Genomic DNA, 27,657 nt, shown 5'->3' on the forward strand with positions numbered 1-27,657 from the left:
CAGATAGACATACATTACTAAAAACAGAATAGAATGCAGAAATAGAGCCACACGTGTATGTTCAATTGATTTTCAACAAGGTAATTCACCTGAAAAAGAATCATCTTTTCAATACATGGTGCTAAAACAAGGGGACATATGCAAGAAAAAAAAAAAAGAAAACCACCAAAATTTAACCCTTACAGGTATACTAAAATTAACTTGAAATGAATCATAGACTTATATGTAAGCAGGTCCAAATGTAACACTATAAAACTCCTAAAATAAAATATAGGAGGAAAATTTTCTGATCTTAGGATAGGTATTAATAAATCTTTTCTCAGAACGAAAGAAGTATGAACTCTCACAGAAAAAAAGAACTAGACTTTATAAAATTTAAGACCCCTAAGAACTGCTGCCATTCAAGGATTAATGTTAAGAAAAACGAAAAGACAACAAACTGAGAGTAACTATTCTTAACACATATATCTGACAAAGGACTTATTCCAGAATGCAAAACAACAACAACAACAAAAAAACACTTAAAAAAATGGTTTTATTTATTTATCTTTGGCTGTGTTGAGTAGGGGCTACTCTAGTTGCAGTGCTCAGCCTCTCATTGCGGCAGCTTCTCATGTTGTGGAGCACGGGCTCTGGGGGATGTGGGCTCAGTAGTTGCAGTTCCCAGGCTCTAGAACACAGGCTCAGTACTAGAGGCGTATGGGCGTACCTGCTCCTCTGCATGGGGGATCTTCCCAGATCAGGGATCGAACCTGTGTCTCCTGCATTGGCAGGTAGATTTTTTACCACTGAGACACCAGGAAAGCCCTCCAAAAAACACTCTTAAACATAAGAAAACAATTCAACTTAGAACAGCAGCAAAAAGATTTGAAAAGACGTTACCCAAAAGAAAATATCAGATGGCAAAAAAGGACATGAAAAGTTCTCAGCATCATTTATCACCAGGGAAATACAAAGTAAAACCACGGGACACCTCTACGCACCCATTAGAATGGTTAAATTTTTTAGTTCTGACAGTATCTAGTGTTGGCAAAGATGTGAAGTAACTGAAACTCTCATACATTACTGATGGGAAAATAAAATGGTACAACAATTTTGGAAAGCAGTTTGGCAGTTTCTTATAAAATTAAACATAACATGCCATATGACCCAGGAATTCGATTCCTAGGTAATTAACCAAAAGAAATGAAAACACACATCCACACAAAGACTTGTATATGAATGGCCATAGAAACTTGACTCATAATAGCAAAAAAAATTCAAACAACCCAATGTCCACTAATAGGAAAACAGATAAATAAGTCATGGCAGATCTATACATTGGAACACTACTCAGCAATAAAAATGACCTACTCAGGCAACAAAATGGATGAATCTCAAAAGCATAAGTCTGATTAAAATTTAAAAAGACAAAAGAGTATGTATTGTGTGATTCAACTTATATGAAGTACTGGAAAGGACCAATCTAATTGATAATGATAGAAAGCAGATCAGTGATTGCTTAAGGGTGAGCAAGGGGGTGGGAGAGTAGATGAGAACTGAAGAAACAGAACAAGAGAATTTTATGGGATTCTGGAACTGTTCATCTTTAATGACAGGTACTCCAGCATGTATGTTTATCAAATCCTACACATAAATAAGTACGTTTCCTTGAATATAAGCCACACCCAGCAACAATCTCAGGCAACAGTAACTAAAATCCACAAGACTCTGTATCCATTAATGTCCAAAAAGAACACCATTGTCCCTAGTTCTGAAGAAATAAATGCTTAAATTCACATTTAGTGCAAATACACACAAGTGACTATTCCATAGTTAGTTAACATATTATAGTAACATCTCATACATGGGGTACAACTAAGCTCAGAGATGTACAGTATGCTATGTCCAGGTATGTTAGAGCCATTCCACTCCCTCCCTCGTCTTACTGCTAAATTTTATCCACCTAGCAAGACTCAATGGGTGAAACATAGCCATCCCTCTAATTCAGCATTGGATTCAAAATACTTATTACCATCTCTGCATTCTGTGCTGCTTTTCCCAACAAACACTAAATAACTGATCTTAAATTTTAAAGGTTTTCAATCTTGGAAACACATTTGCCCCACTGTAAATAATCAGATTAGTTGTGCTTCAGCCATAACATTGTAAGTTGCTAGGCAACGTTATAACTTTATGAGTGGGTAAATCAGAAAAAATGAATCTACAAAGACACAGAATACAAGCTTTTTTCATGGATCTTTCCATTCTCAAACATCAGAGTACACAGGAATTCGAAGAATTTGTTTTTAAAAATTACTACTGGTATTTTACAAACAAAATATTCACAATTTCACATTCACTCAGTGTCTTCACACAAGTGATGAAGGCACACAGCATAGAAGATCTTTACAATCAAAAGAGGACACTCCTGGAAATTCCCTGGCAGTCCAGCAGTTAGGGCTCCATGCTTCCACTGCAGGAGGCATGAACTCGATCCCTGGTCAGGGAACTAAGATCCCACAAGCCTCAAAACAAGGCCAAACAGACAAAAAAAAAAAGATGACACTCTTGAAAAAGCAAGACTGTTTTTGGCCCTGATCTCATTTAAAGCAAGGATTGTTCATGTGGCAGCCTTCAGGGTGAACTTTTATTCTGACCACCAGAACCAAGCAGAGCAAAGCCGCAGGCAGGGTCTGAGACAAGTGTGGTCCTCCTTAGGTGACTGGTCCCCCGTGAAGACCCTTCTGCTGTCTCAACTCCAACTGACCCACTGCAGGCTGATCGACCCTCAGATTCCTCCTTGGATGGCACTGCCCCCCAGTTTGGATGCTCAAGGCCCCCACCCTCCTGCATCTTCAAATGTGTTCAGCCACTGATCCCAACACTGTCACCCACAGAATGAATGAGCCTGCAGGGGATTCTAGCTTCAGTGACTCGCTGCTAAAAGCATCCACAAGCATCCAGGTAACTGTCACCCACAAACACCCAAGGGCCAAAATGACCCCAGAGACACAAACCATCTCTGGAAGAAACGGACACACTTTCCCACACAGCAGTAACTGTCTGGGCCCAGGGGAATGACTCTCATTATGTGAGGACACCCTCTCCAACTGGACTCTTGGCTGCCACCTCTTCTGCTCCTAAGCATCTGGGATTGAGACTATCCACCTCGGCCCCGGCATGAAATCTGGAACCAAGCCAGCAAGATATCTGGTGGGGCCCCTGATGACCCTTCCAGTTAGGTTCCCAAGTAATTCAACAGAGTGAGTCTGGCAGTGCTGATTCTCAAAATACAAGGGGTCCGCTTTGGCAGTTCCTCAAAAAGCTAAACAGAGTATCAACATATAACCTAGTCATCTCCAAATATATACTCAAAAGAGTGGGAAACAGAAGCTTCCTCAAACACATACCTCAGCAATACCAATGTTCACAGCAACATTGTTCACGATGGCCAAAAGGCAGAAACAACCCACATCTGTCAAAAGATGGACAGATGAGTGGTTAAACAAAATGTGGTGTGTGTGTGTGTGTGTATATATATATATACACATAAAATACCCCACTGTATTGGAGTTTTGGCCTCAACATCAGTCCTTCCAATGAACACTCAGGACTGATCTCCTTTAGAATGGACTGGTTGGATCACCTTGCAGGCCAAGGGACTCTCAGGAGTCTTTTCCAACACCACAGTTCAAAAGCATCAATTCTTCGTTGCTCAGCCTTCTTTATGGTCCTACTCTTACATCCATACATGACTATTGGAAAAAGCATAGCTGTTGACTACATAGACCTTTGTTGACAAAGTAATGTCTCTGCTTTTTAATATTCTGTCTAGGTTGGTCATAACTTTCCTGCCAAGGAGTAAGTGTCTTTTAATTTCATGGCTGCAGTCACCATCTACACTGATTTTGGAGCCCAAAAAAATAAAGTCTGACACTGTTTCCACACTTTCCCCATCTATTTGCCATGAAACTTGACATTAAATTTTACCAAAAATTTTTAAAAGAGAAGGGGATCAAGATCTCAAGCTGTTTTCTCCCCAGAAGCTTCTGGTCTTCCCTGCAGCCAGGCCACTGCCCCCTGCCGATTTGCCCTGCATAAGATTAAGCGGAGGGGCAGCCATGTAGCCACGGGGTTGGTGGATGGGACAAGGCCCTGACAAGGGTTTTCCCAGGGTTCCTCCTTACCTTACCCGCAAATCACCAAAGGAAGCCACTAGAGTGGCTTCTCACAAGTCTTTTCCAAAGTGACTTTTCACCTAGGCAGACAAATGATTGGCAATGTCTCTCGTGGAAAGATTTTCAGTTGTCTTCGTCAGGCACTAGACTACATCCACCGTATGGAAGTGCTCACTCACTCCATGCAGAGCACTGGGGCTTTAGACAAGGATCCCAACCCTCACTAGCAATGCCACAGCACTATTATCACCACCTACAGAAGAAGAAATGGAACCTCAGATATTCCAAATCACACACTCAGTAAGTCACAGAGCTGGAATTTGAACCCACAAAACCAAAGGTGGCTCCCAAATCATTGCTCTAATTTCTATCCCACCATCCTCAGTAAGAAAAGCTAACCCAAAATGAAGCAACATAAGGAGAAGCCTGTTTACTGTAATCAAAATACCTAAGGCATCACAAAGAAAGATATAAACTCAATATAATATGCAACTATGAAGTAGTGATAAAACAGATGTGGCTTGAAGCTGAGGTGGCATGGGAGGCAGAGTGGGTGGTGGGCAAGGATTAGAATGTTTGGTAAGAGAAACTTGAATCTGAAGAAGTTTGGGTCAACTGTATTTCCTTCAGTTCAGTTCAGTCGCTCAGTTGTGTCCAACTCTTTGTGACCCCATGGACTACAGCACGCCAGGCTTCTCTGTCCATCACCAAGTTTGCTCAAACTCATGTTCAAGTGGATGATGCCATTCAACCACCTCATCCTCTGTCATCCCCTTCTCCTCCTGCATCAGTCTTTCCCAGCATCAGGGTCTTTTCCAATGAGTCAGCTCTTCACATCAGGTGACCAAAGTATTGGAGCATCAGCTTCAGCATCAGTCCTTCCAATGAATATTCAGGGTTGATTTCCTTTAGGATTGACTGGTTTGATCTCCTTGCAGTTCAAGGGACTCTCAAGAGTGTTCTCCAACACCGCAGTTCAAAAGCATCAGTTCTTCAGCGCTCAGCTTTCTTTATGGCCCAACTCGCACATCCATACAGGACTACTGGAAAAACCATAGATTTGACTAGACAGACCTTTGACACCACATTTCAAAAACATCAATTCTTCAGTGCTCAGCTCTATGGTCCAACTCTCACATCCATATACTGGAAAAACCATAGCTTTGACTAAATGGACCTTTGCAGCAAAGTAATGTCTCTGCTTTTTAATATGCTGTCTATGTTAGTCATAGCTTTTCTTTCCAGGAGTAGGCCTTTTAATTTCATGGCTACTCAGGCAAGTCCAGATGAGGACATTTTCACAAAGAAACAAAATTTTTATCATTTAAGTTAATTACCTGTTCATTGCTCTCTGGTTTCAGCCAGAAAGAGATGGTATATTCCAGAGCTCAAGGGAAGGACTGCTTAAGGAACTGTGGGCAGAGCTAAGAGAATTAAAGGAGCAGGGCTGGGGAACGCCTGGATCAGCGACAGGCCCAGAGGAAGAGCAAGAGGAGACAGCACCCACAGGGGCTGTGAGCAGAGAGGGTGGAGAGGAACCCCTCCACCTCTCTCACCCACTGCCAGCACAACCAGGGCCTAGGAAGGCACCCACAGAACAAGTGGCCAGTGTAAACTGAACAGTGGCAAACACAAGTGCTGAGAGTGGACACAACCGCTTTCATCAGCCCCAACTTCGAATGGTAACTCCACAGCACCAAAGGATTTATGAGGAAGGGCATCTGAGACCCAAATCCCAGGCACGGGGGCTCCTCCCCTGGGTCGAACTTGTCACAGTCATTTCCGGTCCCCAATGCCTGGGACACAGTAGGCACTCAATAAATGTCTGTTAAAACCTGTATTCCCTTTATTAAGTAAAAGTTTCTCTCAGGCTCAGGCTCTGAAAGGCCACGGGTTTACTGCATTTTTTGTTACCTGCCAACTAGCGAAGACCACAAAAGGCTGGGGTGGACCCATAAAACAGAGGTAATGAATAAGTCATTTCTAACAAGGCTGGTTTTATAAGCATCACACCTCCGCTGGGCCAAATGGGCTCATTTTAGAGGTGAAATCTATTCCACGAGTGCGGAGACCAAAAAAAGGAGAGAGAGAGAGTGAGCCGTGGGCGGCACTAAAAGAAAGGGGAGGCGTTCTGGGTCGGAGCTCAACCACCACTCCTACTCCAGAGGCGCTAACTTCCACTGACGGGGCCCGTGGGTTTGGGGTTCAACATCCGCAGAAATCTCCAGAGCCTTCATTAAGCCTTGCCGGTGTAAAACGCCCGCCATTTGTCCGAGGCCAACACAAACAGGCTCCTGACGGAGCTAGGAGCGTTGGTTGGGAAGCCAAGAAAGCTCCGGGTGGGAGCCCAGGCCGCGAGCTGGAACACCAGTGCGGCGGCCTATTGCACCTCACCCTGAGGGGGCACGTTCCGGCAGGCGCACACGCACACAGGCACGTACACGCACGCATGCGCACACACAGATGTGACCGTTCCCCCCCCACCTCGGCCATGTTGGGGCGAGCTGCGGGTCTGGAGCGCTAGGCCTAGGGCTGATTCCGCCCCGCCCCCGCCCCCCCCCAATCATCAGAAGCCCAGCCCCCCCACCTGGGCAACTCATCCCAAACTAAGTGCCTGTCATTCGCAGCCTGGTTTTGACCTCTCTGGGGCGGTGTGTGTGGGAGCAGGAGATAAACAGCACAGAATCTGCTCCATAGCTCTGACTAGCTGGGAGACTCTTTTTAGAACGAGAAAAACCCCAGCTTCCCTTTTTCACCTTTAACATTCAAGAGTCAGTGCTTCGTCCCAAATGCTAAAGTTAAAACTGGAACATCCTCTCTAGGATTCCAAAATTAAAATACACATGTTGCCTGCAAAGAGAGAGGTGGCCAGTATGAGTATGATTCAGAGAAGGCAGAGAGAGCTTTCTACTCCAGTCCATTTATTTTAGCAAAACCTCATTGGTCAACTGTTTTTGTACATGACACTCTGGAAAATTCAGAGAGTCCCAGAGGATATTACATTGGAGGGGGAAAAAGGGCCAGTGAAAGCATTCCCTTCTGCCCTACAAGGAGAGAACAGAGCCGCAAGCAAGCATTCCAAGGAGACAGTCTAAAATCTGCGTTTTAGGAAGCCTTACTAGTTGATGGGAAGGAGCAGCTAGCTGATGAGCCAGTGTGTACTTAGTTATAGTTTCTAAACTGGAAAGCACGTTAATAACAGATAAAACTATTCCAACTTTTTTCTGAAGCTCCATCTTGTCAGTCTTCCTCTGGTACATCAACAGCTGATTCTTTGAAACTGTTTAATGTGATGTTTATGAAGCCCCCATCATACCTGGATAAAAGGTGACAGCTAGATTGAACCAGGCAGCCAATCTGAGCCTGGTGGGCTGTTTACTGTTGGCCTGTCCCCCAAGGCTTGTCGACTCTCCCAGACACAGGAATGGAAGAAGTGTTTCACCATACTTTTGTGGGAAACGCCAAAACATTTTTTAGGTTTTCAAACAAAACATGCTTATTAAATGCCTACTATAAGCAAAATACTGGAAAAGGGATACAAAGATTAACAACATATGGTTCTTGCCTTCAAATGATCTTGTATTACAGTTTAATAGGGTAGACAGACATTCATAGACTACAACAGCATTTGTGCACTGCCCCCCCCCCCCAAATTTTTTTAACCTTCATATAAAAGTAAGCTGTCAGATCTAAGGTTCCAAGTTACACTATTCGGGTTAGAAAATTGAAAGAAAAATTGTAAATCCTGTATATGTAACATGGTCATCACTGGAATTTTCCCAGATCAGGGTTGATAGAAGTCCTATGCTGAGCATAAAAGATCAACTAGCTGTCCTCATAGCATGTGGCTCTAAGGTGCTTTATGTTCCATAATTTAGGACTTTTTAAAGATAGATTCTAAAAATTTTCTACTTGCTGGCCCGTTGTGAGGATCAGATATGCCCACAGCCTAGTACCGCAATGACCAGCTATCCAGAACCATTACAAACCAGTAGGCTACTGGCTTTACTTCAAATAAAGAAAACAAGCCCAGGGCTAAGTGAAAATTAGTGGCACTCTCTTATCAACTCCTAGAAACAAAAATGTGGTAGCCTCACACTGTCATAAATAACTTAAGTTCTATGCTTTGTGTTTTACTTGAAGACACACATTTTTTGAAAAACACAAACTCTCTTTACCAATAAATTGTGGCAAAACGTTAACCAGTGGTGAATCTACTAGGTAAAAGTTACATGGGATTTATGTACTATTTTTCACCCTTTCTTTACTTATTTTTCTAAACAAAAAGTTGAGGAGAAACGAAGGGATTTGCTCCAAAAGCTCTCTAAGGCCTCTGTCAGTTCCAACATTCACTGGATATTTTTGTTCTGCTGTTAATCCTGGAATCATCAAAGATGCAGTCTTTGTTTAAAAAGAGAAAAAAATCAAACAACCATCAAGAATACCTTCTAGTACCTGCATCTTGGTTGGATCAGCACAACCCTTCACACTGTCTGCACGAGGGCTAGGTTGCTAAGGTCACTTCAGGCAAGAACACCTCCCTGAAAAACCCCAATTTTCACTATCACAGGCTGTGCCTCCAGAGGCCCAGAGTTTGAGCAGTCCAAGCGAAGGACGTTCTTTCCTGAGCACAAACCCCAGTGCATTTCATGAAGCCTTTCAGTATATGTGGAATCAGTGTATTAATAACAGCTTATTGGCACCAAATGAAAAACACACAAGTCTTAATCTTAGGTTTTGAATTGGGTCCAGGTTCTACGTAATAGCTGGCTGGAAGGGATACAGCCGTAAGCATTGCTTGGTGACTGGAGGCTGTGTAGTGAGACCTGAGTTTTGAAACCAGGATTGGTAGCTTAGCAAAATTTACTGGTTGTAGAAAAAAGTAAACTTGCCTCTAGGGAGGTGAGCTCAGCCGCACCATTCTGACAGCAGCCCCTGGTGGCCAGTTTAGTAAAAAGTGTTGGCTCTGATGCCGAAAGTTCCGACCTTGCCTTAATGAAGGTTGCTACAAGCAGACGGGCCATTCTAGGTGACAGCTGGGCAGTGACTAGGGAAGCAGCAAAAACCCAAACTAAGGTGTGCCTCTGAGTCACATAAATGCATCCACATCACTAGGGTACCTGTCACTTGCATTAACAACAACAACAAAAATTTTTAAATAAATTTTCATATTGTCCTTTGAAAATAAGATGAATATGAAAATTTATTTTAAAAGGGCAAGATAATAACATGAGGCAGATAATACTTACCTTGGTTTGAAAGTTACCTCATTCCTTAATTATGTAGAAAACCTATAAATATGCAAGGCACGTGGACTCCTACACAAAATAAAACATGCCCTGTCTACTTCCCTACACAGTGGGACTCTTACCTACACCCAGTGCTTTTAATTTCCACACATGCCAATGAATTCCTACTGTACTATCGGGAATCACTCATATGGCAGAAATTTCTAGAAGATGCTGCTATCATTCATTCAGGGAATAATAATCAAGATAGTAATAAGTGAAGTCTGATCTCCAGTGCCACAGACTCACACTACGTCACTGGATATAAATAGAAAAATGTTCAGAGGCTGACAGTTGGCTTCAAAGGCAGACAGCCGTAGGAAGTAGAAGCCACAAGCTTCAAGCCGACTTCTTCGTAAGGTGCACGCACTGCATCCTCAGCCATGAGAGAACAATCTGGAAACAATCTGCTGGGCAGCTGCTCTCATCAACAAACTGTTTATTGTAAGAAAGTGGCTGGGTCAAAGGCTAAACATCAACCCGAACTGAAAGCATAGAAGCAAAAATCAATAGCATCCGTGCTAAAAGAAACCCAGGACTTCGCAGAACAGAGGGAGCAAGAAACTCATGTTTCGTTCTGAAAGGGTGGCACTCACGTATCTCGATGTGCAGGGCTGTTCTGCATGATATTACAAATGGTTACTTGCTGTCTTTAGAACAGGAGCTCAAATATGGCACTTAAAACATACAGAAATCAATTTCACAGATCACTTCCCAAAAAAAGTCACAATGGGTTATATCTTGTTGTTTCCATCTTGCATTTGTTTTATAAGGGGGCCAACATGCTTAAACACAATACACAGATATTATAACCCATCTTTTAAAAATCCTGTTTAGTAATTGGTTACTGACTGGTAAAAGAAATTATATGAAGGAATTGTATTATTTTAGGTGTGACAGTGAAATTCCACTGCTTCTATCTTTAAACAGAGTTCTTATCTTTTAAAGACACACACTAAAACATTTACTGGTGAGAGATCTGCTCAGGGATTTGGGTCGAAATTACACATACAAGAGGAGGAGTGGGTAGGAATAGATAAAATGAGATTGGCCAGAATGGAAAACTGTGAAGCAGAGTGCTGAATACATACAGGCATCATTACATTATTTTGTTTACTTTTGTATATTTGAAATTTTCTGTGAAACGTTTATTTTACCTGTGTGCACAGTTCAACAGTCGTTATGAAAGGAAAAATGTTTTCTTAAATATAAGAAAAGTATTAACCTACCAGTGCAAATTCACTAATTTCCCATAAGGATATGTATGGAGAAGGACATATATGGTGAAGATGGTGAAGGATAGGGAAGCCTGGCGTGCTGCAGTCCCTGGGGTCTCAAGGAGTAGGAAAAGGACTGAGTGAACAACAACAACAAAAAAAGGATATATATACACCACAGTATTAGTCAGCGTCCACCATGGCTGTTTTCAAGCACTATCTGATATGAAGCTGTTAAATTCTGAGTCAAACAACAGAGGAGAAAGAGACGTTGAGTATGTCCCCACTGCGTTCATGACCCACCAAGCCGGAATCTGACAGAAACGATACCCCAAGACGGCATCCCACGGTTTACCTGCACCACAGACTAGGAGGACAAATCTGAACTGGTGAGAAAACCCAACTGACAGAAATAACAGGGACCGTGTTTTGTTTGAAAACAGGCAGTTTGGCACACAAACTTTGAAAATACAACTTGTTTGTAAACCTGAGGCTCCTATATATTGCACTGCTAATTCTTAAACTAACAGGAAAAGTAATTAGAGAAGGAGCCTGAAATGAAATAAAGCAGAAAGCAAAATACGCTTTCATTATGCTTCAAGTAACGGTAAAGTATGTATCAATGACTTCAAACTGCTCCAGTATAAAGATGAAATGGTAATAATCACTGATTCTTTTTTTTAAAAAAAACCAACTTTGTGAATAATCACAAATTCTTACCAAAGAATACTTTCAAAGGAACTGTTTTAAAAGTTAAAAAAAATTTTTTTAATTTTTCTCATCCAGTTGCTTTGCTGGGCCCAGCATAAATACTACAGAGCCCTGGAAAGGATGTGAAAGGTCATTTTATCTACCCTCCCCAGACAGCAGAGAGACGGTTTGGAAATGAGGACTCAGAGTCCTTTAAAAAGTCATCTTCTTGAAAAAAAAAAAAAAAAAAAATCAAATCCATCTTCTGTGACAAACTCACTAAGCCAATCTTGAGACACAAAACTAATTCCACCACCATGAAGGGAAAATACATGCAGAGAGGAGAATCTTCAGAAGTACAGACCTTTGACCCTTACAGCATTTTATGGGCTGAAAAGCCACAGAAAAATTCACGTATCTCAAGTTGCCTATGGAAGACCACAATCTATACAGTAATAATCTAGGCCATTCTAGGCAGAGAGAGCCTGGACATTCCCCACTCCCCCACCCACAGAAAAAATGAACCATCATTTTAAAATTTATGAAACCACAATTTGATGTTTTCTTTTAAAAGATGTATTTCCTTATTTACTGAGATTAACAACAGGAAGGGGGGATGACTGGAGCCATCACTCAGTTACTCCCTAATAACTGCTGTATGTGGGATTCATTTTTCCTCAGACAAGAAAACAATTTGTCAAATACTTTCCTACGGCAAAGAAAAGCAAACCCTTACAAGTATTCTTAAAAGAAACTTCACTTTTAACTTTTTAAACTTTTGTTTTGCTACTGGAAGGCAAGTGGGTTTAAACTAACAGCTTTTACAGTTCAGGGTTCGGGAAAGACTCGTGGTTAGTGATACTGACTAATGGCCCAGCAAGGGGTGGCCAGTTCCATATTGGGCAATCCTGGTGACGGTGGCATTTCACTTTGAAAGAGATCTCACTGGGGAACTTATCTTGGAGGTGCAGGAGCTGACTAACACAGTCCTTCTCTTTGCCAATCACCCCTTTCTCTCCACACTTCAACACGCACACAGGAGACAGCCCAAAATAATGTTGTGAAGCTTCATGTATCAGTGGGAAAGTCCATTTAATTTTTAGCGGCATTATATACATAGCATAAATGCCTGTGTATTATAACCTAGGTCTTCGCTCATCCTCAGGAATAAGTGGGAAAGAAGACCTCTCCACCAAGGAAGACCCTACTTCAGCAGCATTTTCTTTTAAAGTTTTAGTGAAAGCAATTCATATGCTAAAACTGAAAGATTCGAATGCCCCTAAAAAACATCAAGTAAAACAAGTGGTATAAAGGCTCAAAATTACTGCCATTTAAAACTAACTTCATAGCGGCCGTGTATGAGGGGTCTGTTCCCTAGAATTCTCTATAAGGGATAGTATCTCCAACAATTAAGGACAAAATTATAGTCTACACGCCACTATTTCTTCCATTGCCTATATCATTAAATATATCATTATCAGAACAAAGCCTGAAAACATTTTAAGAAAGAAACATACTCACAAAGCAAGCAGAGGGACCACGCAGAACTGAACGTCTAAGAAACATACAGGACCCGGAAAGCTGTAGGTAGCCCAGCGGTGCCTGGACAGCAAGCATTTTACTCATAGGCAACCACCAAGGGGCTGAGATGGGAACACCATCAAGAAAGAGAACAGCATTCTCTTCTCATCTCCAAGAGAAAGAGACTGATGGACAGACAGACTGACCCTTGGCCGAGCTTTCCTGTTGCCGGCCTGGCTGGCTTTGGTGAAGAAACCTGAGGAAAAGCACCCAGGACTGACCCAGCCTCCCCCGTTGAGACGCACCCCGGGAACACCATCACCCAGACAGAAGTCCCTTCCCATGAAGGCAGTGGAAACAGAGGCTCAAACGGGCCATCCGGGTCCACAAACTGCCTGGCGGCCTTGAAACTTCGGAAACACTTAGAAACATTTTCTCCAGACGGCACCATCCTCCGAGCAACATTTCCAGATTATCAGCGTGGATGGAAAACAAAATGCCATTCCCCAGCCATAATTCACATCCCGGAAAACTGAGCTAGAACATTTATCAAAACGGGACTCAGGCCCCCGAGCCCCGCATTCCTGCACCGCCTGACAGATTCGGCGGCCGGGAGAGCCAGGCTCCGACGGCGCTGCAGTGACCACGGTGCCCACATCAGTCCTGGCCTCGGGGCCCCCCATCTGACCACCAGGGGGGCCCTTTGATCGTGGCCCCCCTGGCCCCCCAACCCGGGAGCCGTGTGGGAGATGGTACTCATGCCCTGGGACGTTATTTTTCCAGACTCGGGAGAGAGAAATCTGTTCTCTGCAGAACGTTGCAAGCCTTCCGAGAGACAGCTTCAATCAACTTCCCCAGGAGGGGAGCGCCGTCCCCCATACCCGCTCACACATGGCAGCTATTAGGGAGCTGCTGCAGAAGGCAGAAAGCATTTGGTCCGGGAGGACTTTTTCTTCCACGAGAGCCTGTTTCCCATCCACAAATCTGCCCGACTGCACGAGCGCTGGATATAAATAGTCTTGAGGAAATAAAACCACCCCCCCCAACAGGGCCCCGTCCCCGGTAGGACACTGCAGAGAAGGTGCCCCCTCCAACCCGCCAGCCTTGCCCCCCCAGGAAGGCAGCCAAGAGCCACACCACAGAGCAAACGCGGGGACCACACCAGCTCTAAGTGGAGAGCGACCAGGCTAGTGCCTGCCTGCATTTCCCCCAGCGTGTTATCAAGTCTCTGCCTTGACTTCGAGCAGAAGAATTCGCCCCGGAGTCACGTGGAAACCGGCTTGTGGAAACAAGATTCAAGTAAAAATACACCACATCCAGTAGCTGAAAAGCCTCTCCCACCCCACCCACCCACCCACCACCAAAAAAAAAATAAAGAATAAAATGAAGGCAGCTCAGGAAAACATCCCACATATTATTCCTTTTGCATTTCGATGTCAGACTCGTCATGTCGCCTTTGCCGTAGGTATTATGTTTGATAACAGGAAGTCGGTTAAAACGAACAAAAAAATTTTTCTAGTTGGAGGTGAAGGGCAAAGGAAGAAAGAAAGGAGAAAAGGGGGTCTATGAAAGACCCTTAAAAACCTCCCCAGCTATAAAAGCTTTTAAAGGTTGGCTTTCATCTGCCAGCTGCTCTTTGGCTGTTTCCATATTGTAAAACGGCCGCCGCGACACCGCGTCAACCACATGTCAAAAGCTATTCAGGGCGCACCTGGAATTCCGAGCTCCTCTCGAATGTGGACCTCTCAAAATTATATTTTAAGCTGTATTTTAGAGGAGCACTAGACGTTTCCCTCTCGCTGTGTGTACATTTGATTCAGAAATAGGATTAAAGGTGCAGGGAGGGACGATTCCATGACAAATAACTACCCTAAAAGCAAAGTTGTTCTTCTTTTAATTGGAGAATTCTAATTAACTCAAAACAATACATGAGACTCTTCACCGCTCCACAATCCAGTTTGCTCCTCAGAGGGGCAAGGGCCCCCTCCCTGCCCTCCCCCCACTGGCAGAGCCACTTGAGACTCCGATGAGATCCGGACACCTGGAAAGGCCCATCGTTAACTGCAAAGCACGTGAGCAAGATGAGAAACCATCTTCTTGTTTTTCAGAAACTTGCAGAGCAAGGACTCGGAAGTACTCGGGTGTTTGCTGAATGAAGCAGTCTGCGAGAGGAGGGGGTAACACCACGTGATCTGACTTAGTCTAAGTTTCTCCATAAAGCACCCAACATCGAAAACGGAATGCCCCAGGTGGAAGGGACAATCCAACTTTTTGACACAATATCGAAACTATCTTTATCAACAATACCTGGGACTTCCCTGGTGGTCCAGTGGTTAAGAATCTGCCTTCCAATGTAGGGTAGGTGGGATCGATCCCTGGTCGGGGAACTAAAATCCCACATGCGGGGGCTGGGGTGGGGGGGCAACTAAGCCTGATCTCTGCGTTTAAAGAGATGCCCTAGTGCTACAAGGAAGACCCATCACAGTCAAAATAAAAAATAAATTAAAAAAAAAAAAAAAACAATGCCTGTGTACAGTGAGGGGGGATGGGGAAATGTGTCAACCACAAATAATCTGGGGTTAAAATCAAAATGGAATGCTACACTAGATTTTAAGCACCCATGATCCACCCTACAACTCCATACCGCCGGAGCTGCACACAGCAACAACGCAGTGATGTTTCTGCCCAGCTTCTTTAATAAGAAACCCAGTTGTCACTTCTGGTTATGGTTACATCTTGAGCCCCCGAGGAGAAGGAGTCCCACACCCTCTGGTGGAATTCCTGCCGAAGCCCGGCCAGCTTCCCACGCTCGGGGTGCCATCACACCCACTAGCTCTGAGCCGTGAGGAAGGCCCAGAAATAATTCCAGCTTGCTTGTCCCAGAAAGAACCCCACGCGCCCCAGCCCCAAGCGGTGATGTCCCAGGATGAGAGGTGAGGCTGTAGCCACACCTCCAGAGAGGGACTGATCTGTTTGAAAGCATTCACTACACAGATGCCCGCACACATGTGGTCTCCTTTGACTAATGGTTCAAAACAGTTCGACAGTCAAGAAACTGCTACGTCTAGGCAGGGGTAGCGGGGCGCTAGGATGAGAAACGACCAGGATCGCTGGAATGAGCACCCTCCAGCCACCGACGGAGAGGACGGCTGAGACCCAGAGACGCACAGGTGCTGACCTGAGGGCTGAAAATTAAACCCAACAGTCAGCAGCCAGAGTGGAGGCATTTACTAGCAAAGCCAGGTCCTTCTTGAATAACTAATGTGGGTGTCAAATATTAAACAAACTATCAACATCTACACAAGAGTACTTGCCCTTTTTTATTAAAAACATTAATTATCATTGCTGGGAAAAACTGACGGTGGGAGGACAAGGGGATGACAGAGGATGAGATGGTTGAATGGCATCACCGACTCGATGGACATGAGTCTGAGTTGGTGATGGACAGGGAGGCCTGGCGTGCTGCGGTCCACGGGGTCGCAAAGACTCGGACATGACTGAGCGACTGAACTGAACTGAGATTCGTAATATTGTAACAACACTTTTACAAATAATTTTATTTTAGTTACTTCTGGCTATGCTGCGTCTTTGTTGCTGTGGGGGCTGCTCTCTAGCTGCGACGATCAGCCGCGCTACTCTCTACTTGCACTGCTGGGGCTTCCCGTCGGGGTGGCTCCCCCTATGGAGCATGGGCTGAGAGCTCAGACTTCAGCAGGTGTGGCCCGTGGGCTCAGTACTTGTGGCTCCTGGGCTCCAGAGCACGGGCTCCATAGCTGTGGGGCCCGGGCTCCGTTGCTCTGCAGCATGTGGGATCTTCCTGGATGAGGGATCGAATCGTGTCTCCTGCATTGGCAGGCCGATTCTTTACCACTGAACCACCAGGGAAGCCCCGAGTCCTTGCCTTTTAACATTCAAGTTTTGACCTCTTATGGGATGCCTTCAAAGTCCAGTGGTCCAGTGACATATCGCTTCTCGGCCTTTTGGCTAAGATCAAGTGTAGTATTTGTTCTTATCAAAGTCCAGTGACATACAGTAATTTTTTTTTAATTTTTAATAACTGGTTTTGCTCATTATAAAAATAATACATGTCCGTAATAGAATCCCAGACCACCTGACCTGCCTCTTGAGAAATCTGTACGCAGATCAGGAAGCAACAGTTAGAACTGGACATGGAACAACAGACTGGTTCCAAATAGGAAAAGGAGTACGTCAAGGCTGTATATTGTCACCCTGCTTATTTAACTTATATACAGAGTACATCATGAGAAACGCTGGGCTAGATGAAGCACAAGCTAGAATCAAGATTGTCGGGAGAAATATCAATAACCTCAGATATGCAGATGACGCCACCCGTATTGCAGAAAGTGTAGAAGAACTAAAGAGCCTCTTGATGAAAGAGAAAGAGGAGAGTAAAAAAGTTGGCTTAAAGCTCAACATTCAGAAAACTAAGATCATGACATCTGGTCCCGTCACTTCATGGCAAATAGATGGGGAAATAGTGGAAACAGTGGCTGACTTTATTTTGGGGGGCTCCAAAATCACTGCAGATGGTGACTGCAGCTATGAAATTAAAAGACACTTACTCCTTGGAAGGAAAGTTGTGCCCAGCCTAGACAGCTTATTAAAAAGCAGAGACATTACTTTGCCAACAAAGGACCATCTCATCAAGGCTATGGTTTTTCCAGTGGTCATGTATGGATGTGAGAATTGGACTATAAAGAAAGCTGAGTGCTGAAGAATTGATGCTTTTGAACTGTGGTGTTAGAGAAGACTCTTGAGAGTCCCTTGGACTACAAGGAGATCCAACCAGTCCATCCTAAAGGAGATTAGTCCTGAGTGTTCATTGGAAGGACTGACGTTGAAGCTGAAACTCCAATACTTTGGTCACTTGATGCAAAGAGCTGACTCATTTGAAAAGACCCTGATGATGGGAAAAATGAAGACAGGAGGAGAAGGTAATGACAGAGGATGAGATGGTTGGATGGAATCACCAACTCAATGGACACGAGTTTGGGTAAACTCCGGGATTTGGTGATAGACAGGGAAACCTGGAGTGCTGCAGTCCATGGGGTCGCAAAGAGTCGGACACGAATGAGCGATTGAACTGAACTGAACTGAATAGAATATGTGGAAAATAAAAAGTTTTTTTTTTAACATTTAATAAAATCGCCATTAAGTCCCAAACCCAGAAATATAACCCCCATATATACTTCCAGTCTTTTTTTTTCTGTGGACGTATGCATGTGGTGCATAGATGCTCATACAATATGTCACGTCATAATTCTGTGGAGAACTGAATTTCAATCCTGCCCCTGGCGGACTTGGTTAAGTGGGAAGACCTCGGTCAGAGAAGTTCAGCTGGGCCACCCAGAGTCTGCACCTCCGCCGAACCTCGCCTCTGCGTGGTGTCATGCATGGTGACACCCATGAAATCATACGTGACCAGATTTTATAGCGGAAATCACATGCTACTATGGTGTCTGGGTGTCAACGAAGGTCTTAGAAACACACTTCCAGCAAATGCCAAGGGTCGGCTGTACCTTGGGTGAGTGTTTTTTCCTACTTGGATCATGTGTTATTTTTTTTCCATTTATATCAGTGCAATATGGAAACACATAGGTACCTCATAAATCTTCTGTGCTATTTGCTATAAAGAGTGAGTGTCCAGGCACCAAACTGTATAAACACAGCTGGTATGCAGTAAAACTATTTAGATAGCCAGTGTGTTTATTTTGTTCTTTCATAGTTCATCCTACGGTCCCACCTAGTACACAGTAAATGTTCAGTGAAAGGCGAATATTATTAACTGTGACTCTGAAATAATTTCTATGAGCCCAAAAGAAAAGTGCCACCGAAATGATTAAATTATACTATGCAAAACTGATGTAGAGAGAGAAGGGGAAAAAAAAAAAATCAAATCTCTTCCTGCTCACCAGGAAGCCTGGCTCAGCAGCGACACCGTGTGGTCAGAGATCTCAGATTCCCAACAGCACAGAGTAACAGGAAGCAGGAAGCAGAGAGTCTACTGGCATCTAATCTGAAAGGCAGGTGAGAACCCTAAGGATGAGTCATGTGTAACAGATGATGGATACCAGGATCCTCCCCTTGTAACTTATTTCCATGCAGAGCAATGAGATCTATTAAGAAGGCTAACAAAGGAAAACCAAATAGAAAGTACAGTCCAATTCTGTTCCCAGTCTGCCATCCGTATCTTTAACACAGAGCACCAGCACAATGACTCCAAGGTGTTTCAAGATGTCTCCAGTTCAGCATCAGAAGAGGATTCTCAGAATCACTCTTTCCCAAAGATACTACATAGTAAAGGTCGGCGTGGGATCTGTGCGGAATGTTTGTGTGTGTGTATACAGATCAAATGTTTGCTTCTCTGGTGGCTCAGAGGGTAAAGAATCTGCCTGCAATACAGGAAACTTGGGTTTGATCCCTAGGTCAGGAAGATCCCCTGGAAAAGGGACTGGCTGCCCACTCCAGTATTCTTGCCTGGAGAATTTCATGGACAGAGGAGTCTGGCAGGCTACAGTAGTCCATGAGGGTCGCAAAGAGTTGGACACAACTGAGCGATTAACACTTTCACTTTTACATTTGTTTTCACATTGTTAACCCTTTGCGTTCCCATGGTTTGTTGAGTTGTTGTTGTCATTGTTCAGTTGCTAAGTTGTATCCGACTCCTTGTGAACCCCACGGACTGCCACTTGGAAGGTTTCCCTGTCGTCAGTGGGGGTTACCAATCAATAGGAGAAAATGGAACTCCCACCCCCAGGCAGTTAAAAGAAGCAGGAGAACAAAAATATGAAGCATCTTCTGTGTATTGTAATATACAAGTTCAGTTCAGTTCAGTCGCTGCTCAATCGTGTCCGACTCTTTATGACCCCATGGACTGCAGCACGCCAGGCCTCCCTGTCCAGCACCAACTCCCGGAGTTTACTCAAACTCATGTCCGGTGATGCCATCCAACTACCTCATCCTCTGTCGTCCCCTTCTTCTCCTGCCTTCAATCTTTCCCAGCATGAAGGTCTTTTCCAATGAGTCAGCTCTTCACATCAGGTGGCCAAAGTATTGGAGTTTCAGCTTATACACAGACAAATATGCAAAACCTAAGGTTGTGCCCATTCTAAAGAAGACACGGGAGAAGCTAGACTTCCAAACCTCAGATCACAGGGGATTAAGACAAGAGCAGGTGGCTCTTTCCACTGCTACGTCCAAGAGTCAAGAGGCTCAAGTCCCAAGATGGCACGGTCAGAACTCACGGGAGAGGTCAGAGGGCACTGACAGGGCCAGCCTGGGTCAGTCTCCCTCCCTGACCCTGGAGCAGGCAGGCACCCCTCATGAGTCCAGCCTCAGCCCTCCACACTCAGGAAAGGAGAGAGAGAGGTCTAGCAGGGTGACAGCCACACTCCAGAGGATGAGAAACCCTCACCCCAAAGCTCCGCACCATCCCTCCAGCGTGGGGTCTTTCCTGTTGTTCTGTCGCTCAGTCGTGTCCAACTCACTGCGACCCCCTGGACTGCAGCATCCCAGGCTTCCCTGTCCTTCACTCTCTCCCAGAGTTTGCCCAAATTCATGTCAGTCGAGTCAGTGATGCCATCCAACCATCTCATCCTCTGTCATCCCCTTCTTCTCCCGCCCTCAATCTTTCCCAGCATCAGGGTCTTTTCCAATGAGCTGGCTCTTCACATCAGGTGGCCAAAGCACTGGAGCTTCAGTTTCAGCATCAGCATCATTCCTTCCAATGAATATTCAGGGTTGAGTTCCTTTTGAATTGACTGGTTTGATCTCCTTGCAGTCCAAGGGACTCTCAAGAGTCTTCTCCAGCACCACAAATCAAAAGCATCAATTTTTTGGCACTCAGCCTTCTTTATGGTCCAACTCTGACATCCATACATGACTACTGGAAAAACCATAGCTTTGACTAGATGGACCTTTGTCAGCAGAGTGATGTCTCTGCTTTTTAACATGCTGTCTAGGTTTGTCATAGCTTTCTATAGTTGTATCTATAATAGCTGAAGCTCAGAGGACTGGCTTTATTTCGACACTTAAAGTCACAAGATGGAGCTGATGCTTTGCCTTCTGTTAACTTAACACATAAAACAAAGATAAACGATGTGGAGCTTTGAGGTCTGAGATGAAAGTGCAAGCAAAACTCCTAACATTAATCCCCAAGAGCACCCATTAAGAAGAGGGCTGACTGCCTAAAATCTGTGTAAAGAAAATGCAATGAATGTTTCTTAAGCAGAAAAAAAAAAATTAACCATTGCTATAGTTTTAATTTGGTGGGGGGGGGGGCAAATTCCCTGGATATCCAGGGGTTACGACTCCAAACTTTCACTAAAGGAAGTGCAGGTTTGGTCCTTGGTCAGGGAACTAAGATCCTCCATGCCGTGCAGCACAGCCAAAAATAGAAGAAAAAAAAGAAAATGCAATGAATGTTTCTTAGATTAAAAAAAATTCATCCATTGCTATAGTCACAATTTTTTATTAAAAACATCACTTAGTCCTTTTATCCTAGGCACCAGGAACTTATTAGGCACATTATACACTCTTAACTCATTCAGTCTCCAAACAACAACAATAATAATATAACAGTAACAATAATAATTGCACTAAAGTTTAAATAATACAATTTACACAAAACTTTCACAGGTATGGCTTCATGTAGACCTCAAATACTCCTGCAAGGTATCTGAATCCTAAACACTGTCAGATTTTCTATCTTTCTCCTCCAGCTGACATTTCCACCCAGAAAACTCACAGCTCTAGTCTGCCGAAAAGTAGGTTGGCCAGGGGACAGAGGACAACCCAAAAGAGAATTCCTCAGGGAATTTCCAGCAGTTAAGACTCCCAGCTTCCACTGCCTGAGTTTAAATTCTTGGTCATGGAACTAAGATCCCACAGGCTGCACCCGTGGCTTAAACAAGACAACAAACAAACAAAAAAACACCCAAGAGAAAAGAGAATTCTCCTCCCTTTAGAAATGTTGGTGTAGAGGGTATAATTTGCTCTTTTCAAGGGAAGGCAGGTAAGTTTAGAATAACCTGGACTATCAGGTATTTGCTGAAACTACACAGTTATGTCACTAAACTCACAAGTTTACCTATTGATGAAGAGACAGACCCACAAAATAATATGCCCCAAGTAATAAGAAATTTAACAGCTTCACAAAGCCAAGAGATTATCGAAAAGACGTACCCGAATAACCTGGCAACCAGCCCAACCTGGTAACAACCTCAGGCATAAACGAAGACAAAAGGCCAAGAAAAATTCTGAATACGTTCCCAACTCCGTGGCATTTTCCTTTTAGACAAAACAAAAAGACATAAACTGAAACCCAGAGCCCTCCTTTGCCACAAGAGGGCAGACATCAGCACAAAAGTTGTGGTTTTCCCATCCAAAAATTCCCTGAGAAAGGCCCAAATCAAAACAAAGGCTTTTAGTCCCAACTGAATACAGTGTGCTTTCCAAAGACACTCCTGACACATAAAACAGTGCCCTTTCCCCGCCTCGAGTGGAAAGGGCGATAACTTAAGAGACTTGACACCCTCTAAACGCCAGTGTTGTCTCCCTCTTCTTTATAGAAACACCAAAAAAAAAAAAAAAAAATCAGTTACACTTGGATAATTTTATTGTGATTTCCAAACCCAAAGTCAAAAGAGAAACAGAAAAATCAAAACAGAAATCCAGGACGTCCTTGGTGGTCCAGTGGTGAAGAACCTGCCTGCCAGCACAGGGGACATGGGTTCAATCCCCGGTCTGGGATGATCCCACATGCTGTGGGGCAACTATGAGGCCCTTGTGCTGCAACAAAAGAAGCCCCCGCGATAAGAAGCCCACACACTGCAACCAAAGACCTAGCAAAGCCAAAAATAAATGAATACATATTTAAAAAAAAAGAAATCAAAATTGAAACCCCCTGCCACACAACAACTGGGGGAAGGGTCACCATTCTGAAGAAGGGCATCTGAGGGGGTCCCTCCCCACCACACACTCACCTCCGTCGCCGACAGCAGGTAAAGAGGTGTTAAGGCAGGAGCTGGCCTTGCGTCGCAGCTTAGACCCAGCGTCGTCAGGATCTCCGTCAGGACTTCGTATCTTTTAAAGTTGCTTGATTTGAGCAGGTTAAAATCCTCTTGCGTTTGCACTACCGGAGAGCTGGGAGGTAGTTCCAAGTGCACCTGAGGGGGAAAAGACACCACTTCATAAATCAGAGGCGCTGAGGGACAAAAGCAAAGGCGGTGTCCTCACTAGCTTTTCTGAAAACTGGAACATGCATTCTTCTCATTATCAACACTATATATACCTGGAACCTGGCCGTGAAAAGATTCAAGGGAGCCCATTAATATCATGGCCGTGAACGAATGGAGAGAGAAATATACACTACTATCTGGCTTCCCTGGTGGCTCAGATAGTGAAGAATCTGCCTGCAATGCGGGAGACCCAGGTTCAATCCCTGGGTTGGGAAGATCCCCTGGAGAAGGAAATGGCAACCCCCTCCAGTATTCTTGCCTGGGAAATCCCATGGACGGAGGAGCCTGGCGGGCTACAGTCCATGCGGTCACAGAGACTCAAACACGACTGAGCGACGACCACTTCACTTCACTTCACCATATGTAAAATAGAGAGCTGGTGGGAATTTGCCATATGACTCAAGGAGCCCCAACTGGGGCTCTGTGACAACCTAGAGGTGTGGGATGGGGTGGGAGGGGGGAGGGAGGTTCAAGAGGGAAGGGACACATGTATACCTGTGGCGGATTCATGTTGCTGTTTGGCAGAAACCAACACAATATTGTAAGGGAATTATCCTTCAATTACAAATAAGTAAATTTTTTAAAAAGAACTATCAAACTTTGCCTTAAAGATATTTAACCTAGTAAGTTCTTACTGATGGAAGAAAAAAAAAAGCTGTGGCTGTGAAGGCTAAAAGGATCTGCACTAAATGACCATGGACAGTCATTTTCCAGGTCCCAAATTTTATCACTAGTCAGTCACAGGACCTCGGACAAGTCACTTAACATGGTTATAGGACGAAGAGTCTAGGAAAATGGATGTGCTGAGAACCCAAGTATAGTTGCTGCTGAACTTAGGAGGGCCTGGTGAGTCATGCTTGAAGCTCCTGTTCTCCCTACTGGTCCTAACTACCGGGGATGAGAGTGGCCTTATTCACCTCTTGAAGAGTGCTGGTGGTAGGGTGGGAGGTGAGAGGGGGGTTCAAGAGGGAGGGAACATACGTGTACCTATGGCTGATTCACGGTGATGTGAAACCAACACGGTATTGTAAAACAATTATCCTTCGATTTAAAAAAAACACGTTGGCACCGAGGAAACCAGAACTGAAAGAGACATGTGTACCCCAATGTTCATCGCAGCACTCTTGCTTTTGCCAGGGACAGCTGTAGCTTTCTGTTGCCAGCAGAACTCCCAGCCTGATGTTATAAGAACAAGATAAAAAGCCTAGGGCCAGACTTCAGGCAACTTAAAATCTCTCGATCCCTACTCAAGCCTTAACCAGAACAAAAATACTGCCCAAATACCCTGGCCAAAACAACGTGCTTATGGAAAGCTGAAGCCCATCTAAAAAGGCTCGCAGAGCTGTCCAGCTCCCACATCGGGTCAGCTGAGGGCTGCCCGCTTCACCCACGACTGAGCCTGGTGCCCACTACCAGTGGGCCCCAACCTTTTTTGGCCACAGGGATCATCCTCACGGAAGACAATTTTTCCACGAGGTTGGGGGAAATAGGGGGAGGTCCAGGGTGATTCAAGCACATTACATGTATTCCATTATGATTCCATCAGCTCCACTTCAGATCATCAAGCATTAGATCCCGGGGGCTAGGGACCCCTGACTTAAACTGCTCTGGAGGAGGGAGAAGGCAGAAGAGTGACATCCTTTAAGGTATCTGAATCCTACTGTGAGTCCTCTATGTTGTTACCCAAGAGTGTGCCTCTCCTCTCCCGGGGACAAGGCCAGTGCCGGGACAGACGGTCAGCACGGCAATGGATCACATTTCATCCAGGTGATCACGTAACTGTCCGGAGATTACCTCTTGCAGACAGCAGAAATCAAATGAGCAAGCTCTGTCCTCACCTGGGGCCGGGGCAGGGAGAGGAGGGGAGAGTGTTAAAGGTACATGTGCCCTCTGCGCGAAGCAAGTACCCCAGGGTGGGTGTTACACTGTCACATGTGGGAGACGAGGAGGAGAAGGAGAGCTCCCCCTAGGAGCGGTCCTCGGGATTGCAGGAGGTGAAGGTAACGACGAACGTTGTATGCTGAGGGCTGTTGTCATTTCAAGACGAGGTGTTTCTACAAAGGAGAAGGGTCTTCCCTGGTGGCTCAGAAGGTAAAGAATCTGCCCACAGTGTGGAAGACCTAGGTTCGATCCCTGGGGTCAGGAAGATTCCCCTGGAGAAGGGAATGGCAGTATTCTTGCCTGGAGAATCCCCACGGACAGAGGAGCCTGGCGGGCTGCAGTCCATGAGGTCACAAAGAGTCAAACACGACTTACTAACACACACACACACAGCGGAGACAAGAAGAGAGGCCACATCTGCCTCTGCACCTCACTGAGTGCTAGCCACACTCACCCTCATGGTCCTCTGCAGTTTGCAACCAATGTCTCACCCTCCGGCTGTAATGATGTTACCATAGCAATGGGCCCATTTCAGTAGCTTGGTTTTGTCTAAATTAAGGCATTTAGACCAGACCCAAAGCTTTAGTCAAAGCTATGGTTTTTCCAGTGGTCATGTATGGATGTCAGAGTTGAACCATAAAGAAAGTTGAGCGCCGAAGAATTGATGCTTTTGAATTGTGGTGCTGGAGAAGACTCTTGAGAGTCCCTTGGGCTGCAAGGAGATCCAACCAGTCCATCCTAAAGGAGATCAGTCCTGGGTGTTCACTGGAAGGACTGATGCTGAAGCTGAAACTCCAACACTTTGGCCACCTGATGCAAAGAGCTGACTCACTGGAAAAGACCCTGATGCTGGGAAAGATTGAAGGCGGGAGGAGAAGGGGACGACAGAGGATGAGATGGTTGGATGGCATCAACGACTCAATGGACATGACTGAGCAAACTCCGAGAGACAGTGAAGGTCAAGGAAGCCTGGCATGCTGTCGTCCATGGAGTCGCAAAGAGTCAGACATGACTAAGTGACTAAACAACAACAAGGAGCCAAAACTAACAATGTCCTCGGTCACAAACATCAAGGAGGTGGTGCTGCTAACGACCCCACCACAGAGAAGGGACCCATCCAAAATGTCAGCAATGGTTGAGAAACTCTGCTATGGAAGAAGCACAACCGCCTCTGCCGTATGCTGAGCTCAACAAGGACACAGAATACTTCAAATCCATTTCACAAGCTCTACTTGGACAACTTCATGCCAGCGTCCTGGTTCATTTGATAATCAAGTGTCTGCCTTAATCCACAACCTTAAAAATTGTTCCTGCATGTCTGGCCAGTAGAGCAGTACACCAAGATTTCCTTTTTCTGTGTGACTATGAATGCCCAAGGCATTAACTGGTTCCCTGGCTGTGAGACCACCACCTACTGTGCAGCTGTGGTTTGCCCGTGAAGCCCTCCTCTTACTGGGTTACATCAATGCTCCATTTACTACAAAGATGAAGACTATGAAATGGAACAGGGAAAGAGGAAACTAACCAGCCTGTGCTCATATTTACTGGTTGATCTCGGCGGTATGGTAGTGACACAGGCCTGAGGAGAAAACAGTGACTCTGGAACACAGAGAGTGGAAGTCATTTAAAATCAAAAATGACATTCTAATCCTCTGAATCTCATTTTTGAAGCTGCATCATATTGCCTTTTTTTTCCTAGGGCAATGCATGCAGTATCAAATTTTATGACAGTGATGGGGTCAATTTAAATGGTGCGGCGGGCAGATTTGCTATGTAATTCAGAGCAACGGATCACCACAGTGCCGAATCAATTTTCTAGTACAAGTCTGTGCACCAGGGTGGTAAAATTCACTACTCAAAGCTGAAATACAGCTCTAGGAAGTCAGGTTTTTAAGTGGATTTTCTGAGAAGGCAGAGTTACTATAGTTACCATATTTGCAGAGAAAAAAAAGAGGAGCATTCATTAGGCCTCCAAAAACAAATTCATGGGATTTGCAGCCCACATGAAATCAGCTTGGGTTGTACATGTTTATCTGGCCTGATGGTCAGATTTCTTCATTATATGCATCTATAATCTCATTATATACATCTATATATAATTCAAGAAGTATTACCTTAAGAACAAGTGACTGAACTTTAGAATAGTAAAGAAACAAGTATCTGTCCCCTCGAAGAAAGTCTGATCAGAAAACCCAAGAGACTTAATTTCTAGCAGGGCTGGAGAGAGACACAGCATATGAAATGAAAAGAAGTCACACCAAAAAAGAAGGCAAACAATTCTCTAACTCAATAAAAAGATCCATATAATAAAACAAAATCTGTTACACTCATCCTGGGAACCATTCTGGGCAAAAGAGCCACATCTATTTAGTTTTCTCATTAGATCACAAATCCTTAAGGATGAGAGTTCATCTAAACAAAAACTTTTGTCCAAAGGTATTAAAAGATCTGCAGTAAATGATCAGGAATTCTGAAGTAGTCTATCCTGCTACCATTTGCTTAAACAAACAAACAGAAAGCTAAAAGGGGAACATGGGGGAAAAAAAAAACAGCTCTGGAGCCAAAGACATCCCCTAAGGATGGGCGGGAAGTAGCATTTTCCTTTTATTTGTCTCCATTTTTTTCTTACGTGTGTGTGTGT

General features: G+C 44.5%; 1 protein-coding gene and 1 pseudogene across 1 annotated transcript in view; one reads left to right on the forward strand and one right to left on the reverse strand.

Annotated features, from left to right (window-relative positions):
• Positions 1-27,657, reverse strand: part of HLCS (holocarboxylase synthetase) — a 191,110-nt gene that overhangs the window by 140,511 nt on the left and 22,942 nt on the right. Inside the window, exon 5 of the mRNA XM_065943664.1 lies at positions 22,881-23,063. Coding sequence (XP_065799736.1) covers positions 22,881-23,063 — 183 coding nt within the window. The remainder of the gene's footprint in view (positions 1-22,880; positions 23,064-27,657) is intronic.
• LOC136173800 (U2 spliceosomal RNA) lies at positions 16,841-17,020 on the forward strand (annotated as a pseudogene).

The sequence above is a fragment of the Muntiacus reevesi genome, chromosome 8 (genome assembly GCF_963930625.1).
Source record: "Muntiacus reevesi chromosome 8, mMunRee1.1, whole genome shotgun sequence".
Taxonomy (NCBI): Eukaryota; Metazoa; Chordata; class Mammalia; order Artiodactyla; family Cervidae; genus Muntiacus; species Muntiacus reevesi.